At 42.0% G+C, this 6716-nt stretch overlaps 1 protein-coding gene across 1 annotated transcript in view; it reads right to left on the minus strand.

The window, feature by feature from the left end:
* txndc5 (thioredoxin domain containing 5) overlaps nucleotides 1–6486 on the minus strand; it is a 28659-nt gene extending 22173 nt beyond the window's left edge. The window contains exons 1-3 of the mRNA XM_080752109.1: nucleotides 5971–6486; nucleotides 3644–3796; nucleotides 1396–1504 (exon numbers count right to left, since the gene is read on the minus strand). Coding sequence (XP_080608235.1) covers nucleotides 1396–1504; nucleotides 3644–3796; nucleotides 5971–6179 — 471 coding nt within the window. The 5' untranslated portion in view covers nucleotides 6180–6486. The remainder of the gene's footprint in view (nucleotides 1–1395; nucleotides 1505–3643; nucleotides 3797–5970) is intronic.
* Nucleotides 6487–6716: the final 230 nt, after the last annotated feature.

Raw genomic sequence — 6716 nt, forward strand, 5'->3', positions numbered from 1 at the left:
AGCTCTACAGCCTGTTGTCAGGGTTACGGTCCGTTCCTCCAGGCCATGGGATCTGTAGCCCCGGGCCCACACACACCTCTCTCACAGTTAGGAATGTTATCTCTCTCTCCTCCCCCCCCCCCCCCCCAACGGGTATGGAAAAATTAAGCAAGCACATACATCCCCATACTTCTATTCACCTAATTTTGCTGTTAAATTATTTGTATCCATCATAAATATACACTCCTCCATGGGCTGCTCCTTACATTATGATGCTCCCACATATTCTCACGCACGCACCAGTTAGTTACTTTCCCCATAACCCACACTCTGCACATAATTTTGGAGCACATATCTTCCAACGGGTAAGGTCTAGTTGGTTTATATTATTGGTTATTGGTTTATATTATGTTTTATATTATTATTATAACAGATCGTTGCTGCTCCTATGCTTGAAAGGAGCCAGCTTAGGTGGTTCGGGCATCTAGTATGGATGCCTCCCGAGCATATCCCTAGGGAGGCCAAATATGGTAATGTTGATGATGATGTTGCTCAGGAGAGGGAACACTGGAACTCTCTGTTGGAATAAGCGGTTGAAGATGGATGGATGGATGGGTTGCTGTCGGGCATAAACCTTGCATCTCAACTTTGTATGTTTTCATTTTGTTAATTAACTCTTTTACCGCCATTTATATGATTTTATAAGGATCTAAGGATGTCTTTTAATGCCTTAAAGTAGCTTACCTTTGCGATTTTATAATATAATATCCATCCATTATTTCCAACCGCAATCTTTTGTAAAAGACCAGCGTATCCCTCATCATGTTGTGAAGAAATAAAAATAAAAAAAGTCGAACGGGCGCTTCCGTTTCAATGAACGAGGCTGAAGTTTGTCCCTCGGTTGCGCCAGTTGTAGACATAGAATGGAGAAACTAGATTCAGGCATAAAAATGGAGGAGAAAAGTGATCCCGCCACCATTGTTGTTTATGTGCGCTCCAGATTTGAGAATAAAGTTACGGGAGCTGCTGCTACTGTACAGACTCGCGCCACCCCTCATCTGCTTACAGCGCTCAGACAGGTAGAAGAACGAACGCTCGTTATGGTGCGGAGGATAAAAGAACGAGCGTTCGTTCGGCGGCAAGAGAGTTAATGCCTTACTTACTTCATCATCCGAGAGTGTCACACAATAGTACTGAAAAAAAGCTGAAGCTTGTAGATTGTCCATTTTCAATATTTAAAAATAAATAATGATAATAAAGGAATGGTTTAGGTAATGACTCATGAGCTTTCTTGCAGACAGCAACGACATTGTATTATGTACGGTAGGGGGTTGGGTAAGTTTCATTTCATTACATTGTATTATGTACGGTAGGGGGTTGGGTAAGTTTCATTTCAGCACACAAATGATGACTGACCGCAGGCTCCTCCTGGAGTGTTTTCAGCATCCACGTCTCCAGAGATTGCAGATCTCTGGGCCCCTGGTACTTCACTGCCTCCTCCTGATCTGGCTTAAAAAGCTTTAGCCTAGACAAAAACATGACACATACACAAGAAATGTTTTATGGTAACATGCATTAAAAACAAAATCGTGGCCAAACTTGAACATGATAATTTGCTATAAACCTCATTAAATGGCCCATTGATGTATACATACATTACAATTGTAAAGTGCTCACGCCATCATTATAGACCAGCGGGCGGCACCAGGCTCCCACTACTAGCACACTAGAGCCGATCATAGAGAGGGCGGAAAACTGCTCATTGCGACAGATTCAAAAGATTGCCACCTTGGAAGTACGCCTGAGTGTGTGTTCAAATTAGAAGGCTCATCTAATTAAAAACAAAAGGGCTCTTGTTGAATTCTATTTAAAAATGAGTACGAGTCTAGTAGAGATAAAGAAGCCATTTGTTTTTGTTTAATTAACTTAAATGTCCTACAATGATTACACTTGTGAGTTTCTAACTGTAACCTGTAAACATTTTCCACAATATAGTAGTTATTATTGTACAATATAAAAAGGTGGTCACATGTTCCAATTCTTATATTAGTTAATTATGTTCTGGCCTACCATCTAATAGAAAGAAATTGTGCCACGGCCAAACTAACTTACCAACCTGTTACAGTCAAAAAGAAAAAGTGATTCCTATTAGAGATGTTTGAAGTTGGAGTGGTGGCGGCAACACAATTTATCATGTACAAGAAAGTATATCACCGTCTGTTTGGGAGAAAATAACATCTACCATATACTTGAAGGGCTTGGCTATTCAAATTAACAAAAGGCTTTGTTGTGAAACCGTAGTTTCAGAATGTGAATAAACATAATACATCATGCTATGGGAAACAACGGATAGCCGCAAAGCACATCCCTAGTTTATATCTGGTAAAGACATTTCTTAGTAGTCAAATCAATCATTAACTGTGCCTGCTGAGTCTGCAGCAAGTGTCATTCCAGGTTTAAGAGGGCCCAGTAAAAGCACTGGTTCAAGATTCAGCTAAATGCAAGTCAATGCCACCTGTTACTGGTCAATTAGTAATGAAAAACACCACCAACTAAAATCTGTGTAAGCAGCTAGAACAGTGGAGAAAATATGTGCAAACAAACCTACGCCCTCTACATTGAAAACTTCCTGATACCGTGCCAATATGCTTATTATTAATATGTTATTCTTACTTTTCTGAATTGTTTCCATACGGTTTTAGAAGCTATACTGATATTTAGATGTCACCGCATATATCAGTAGTCAATCTAGTCATAGTTGATCGCATGGCCATGCGAGACTCAATATCACAATACAGGGGAGCATGATGTTTTGTTGTTGCGTGACTTAGCAAGTGACAGGTCCTGGCAGATAGCCGTTTATGTCCTTGCAGATGTAGCCTTTGTTTGCATTAACGAACAGTTTTGCGTGTCTAGGAACTGATAAGCACAACCAAAATTCTATCATTTGTATGGCTACAAAGATGTGCTTGCATCTTGCACCTTCAAATTCGGTTCCTAATTGAAACCGAATTTTGGCACCCAAATGCTACTTATGGAGCACTATATTCAGGAGTCACACTATATACAGGAGTCACACTATATCAAGTGTGACTCCTGTCAAAGCAACCGCTCTTGCAATTTCCAATTGCATCTTTCTAGTTACTGTATGTACTGTATGTGCCGTGGGTGTTTGGTTTTGGCATGCCTATTGTGATGTAGTTTCTGTATTGTTTGTTTGTGTGTCTTTCTTAAACAGTTAAGCCCTATATACAGTACTTCATTGTACGACAAATAGCTAAAATAGCCAATCTACAAGCTCACAAAAAATTATTTTTATATAATGTCAAACTTTTAAAACGTAAATAGGGACGCCGGGGTTAATGTGGTTATGTTGTCCTCGGTAAACAAATTAAGGTTGGTTGATCGCTTGCTTGTGTAAATTGTGTCAGCAAGGACAGGGGGACAATTCCACCCTAAGGGTGCCCTCACACCAAAATACCTATGAGAGTGGAATCCGCGTTCCGCCAATGCATTTCAATGAGAGTGAAGCGGTTTCATGCCAGCAGAGGATTTCTGCAAAAAACGCTCCCTTATCATTGAAATGCATTGGCGGAACGTGGATTCCACTCATAGGTATTTTGTTGTGAGGGCACCTTAAGGAAGCATGTTCAAGTATACTTACGTGGGGTAGCCCCTGACTCCATGGACGTTGGAGCAGAACTTGGTGTCCTGGACACAGTCCACCTTCACCACGTACGCTGGGGGCTTGTCCATGCTGTTGTACTTGTCTCCTAGTTCGTTCCATGCAGGCTGGAGCCGCTGACAATGACCACACCTGGACATGGGAAAAGAGGAACAAGAGAGGGTTTTTGTACTGAGAACTCTTCTCACCCCAAGGTGAGACAGATTTTTCACTGATATGTGTAATTTCTTATCCTGGGCAATTTAGGGAAGATGTGACCTTGGGGAAAGATGTGACCTAAAAAAGAAATTATAACTGAGAGACCAAAAACTGGATAGATGTGTATGAATATTGGGTTCAATTAGGCCTAGAGCAACAGTAGTGCACCTCCAATGGTGTTAGCTGTAACCCAACCAGGACGTAAAGTGGGCAAGCCCTGTTTACCTCCTGGTTGGGGCATTCAACTGTATGAATCAATAGTGTGTGACTGTGTGTGTGTGTGTGTGTGTGTGTGTGTGTGTGTGTGTGTGTGTGTGTGTGTGTGTGTGTGCGTGCGTGCGTGCGTGCGTGCGTGCGTGCGTGCGTGCGTGCATTATCAGCATATCTTGCAATGTCTGACCTACCTTTTGAGACAAGTGAGATGAATTATCTCTGCATATTATCTTACAACATATGACCTACTTCTTGAGACGATATCTCCATCCCTGTATTGTTAAAATCTCTTATTAGACAGACCGATCCTAATAATTATGTGTAAATTATGGGACCGTAGTCACCGTACTACTTTATGCGTTCTCATAACAGACTATTCTAAAAGAACACCATGGCTTGCCTTGGGAGAGATACAGGGAAGGGTCATCCCAGCTGAAATGGGATAGTTCCTGTAATATGATACATGTTAATGTCAGAGACACATTGCTACAGTTGTAAGATTGTGTTAAGTGTAAATATGATTTATATGAAATGTCATGGTGGCAGCCAGTGTTTATGCATCTATCTACAGTGTTAATGTGATACAATATAAAGTGTAAAATATGTGTAAAAGTCAGAGACAGACAGTGTTTGCATGTTTACAGTTATAATATAGTGTAAATATGATATGGTAAATAAATGCCATGAGGGCTTAGGGCAGACTGTGCTTATTTACAATGGTAAGATATGATATAGGCCTAATATAAAGTGCAAGTTAAGTATACACTATAGTCCCTGTGTAAATCGCATAGAGAAGATATGGTGCTTGCATCCTGGAGCTGGCAACTGTATGACACAATCAAGTCCAAGACAGACAAGTATTATGTCATGACATGACTCATCATGTCATGTGTAAACTGTAAATGCCATAGGCAGGGACAGACTATAGTACAGTGTTGCACTTTACAGTAGACAACATACTGTACGGTAAACTAAAGTGTAAATATGTTAGTGTGTAAAATAGAAGCAGGCAGACGGGTTGCTTTCATCTTCAGTTCGCACCGTGAATCAGTGCCTGCCACGTAAGCGTACAACAGCACCATAGACCATACCCACTTTAACCCTGGATAGAGAATAATAACCACACACAACATGCACAAATACATACTAATAATAAACAGTCAGCCACTGCGGAATATTGACTGCCACCACGGTTAAGATCGTTTTAAAAATGTGTTAACACAAGGCATTGTTTGGTTTTCACTTTTCACACTTTCAGTCCGTTTCACACTGCTAACCCAAGCTAGCTAGCCGGGTAGCCCTGAAACATGATGGTCGACCGTACCTCACGACTGTCATGGACCGACCTCAACCTGGCGTTGAGTAGTTTAGCCAATGTGCCACGTACGTCTACACAAACGTTCAACTTTCAGAAATAAAGTACTTACTGAAGGCTCACGGATGTCACAATATGGTACGCTCAAGCAGAATTATCCGTATTGTTTAATTAAAAAGCATTTTAATCCGATCCGCGGCAAATTCTTAACTACGCGACCCCATCGGTTGGGAGCTGTACTGCACTCTGATACATTTAAACTTATTTTAGAAAATGGTGACCGATCGGATTAAAATGCTTTTCTATTAAACAATACGGAAGATACGGGTAATTCTACTTGAGCGTACCATATTGTGACATCCGTGAGCCAGTAAGCACTTTATTTTTTAAATGACAAAACGTTGCAAATTGGCTTAAGAGCTCAACACCAGGTTGAGGTCGATCCATGACGGTCGAGAGTTAATAACGACCGTTATGTTTCAGGGCTATAGACGCGTTGTTAGCTTGTAGATCTGTTCTCTTTTGCCACAACAAGGCCGACGCCGTGCTACAGTGTCTGTCGTCCACCGTTTCTTCTTACCACGGAGCGTAGAACATGACAAAGTGCGGCGCCGTGGGCACGGCCTCGTTGAACATGTCCACCGTGTAGCTGTGCTTGGCGTGCAAGTCCTCCTCTTCCTCCGCATCTTCACCAGCAAACACGCCGCCGATTATAACAACGAGGAGTAACGACGAATAAATAAAATACGACGTGAAATGTGTGCAACTCTGCGCCGATGAGGAGGCCATGGTGATTATATGATGATGATGATCTTTCTCCCCGTGTGTGTGTGAGAGAGAAAGAGAGATACCGGCTCCCTGTTGAATGGCAATCACTGCTCCCCAATGAATGAAGAAGTTGCACTCATACGCACACGCCCCTTAAATGCTGCGTTTGAAGGAATGTAGAGTTAAAGAATCCGGGTAGGCTGGGAAGACGATCCACATAAGTTACAGATCTGTCGCAGCTTAAGTTCGCAGCAGCGCAAAACTATAGGCACTTAATTCTGACTGAGCACCTCCAAGACAGGCTCAAACAAGTGTCACGGATGTGGTCTTTCTTCTTGTCTTGTCATTCTGAAAGGACAGGCTGGCCTGGGCTCAAACAAGTGTCAGTAGTCAGTTGTTTGAAGGGTAACAGGAAAAGCCGACCTAAAACAAAGCCGACCCAAACTCGTTTCCCAACGGGTCTGTGGCCTTGAGCTAGATGCAGAATAGACCAAAATCAAATCTTTGCTTCTGGGGGTCCCTGAAACAAAATATTTTGCGATGGGGGTCTGTGGCCAA

The sequence above is a fragment of the Nannobrachium achirus genome (genome assembly GCF_963921795.1).
Source record: "Nannobrachium achirus genome assembly, chromosome: 21".
Classification (NCBI taxonomy): domain Eukaryota; kingdom Metazoa; phylum Chordata; class Actinopteri; order Myctophiformes; family Myctophidae; genus Nannobrachium; species Nannobrachium achirus.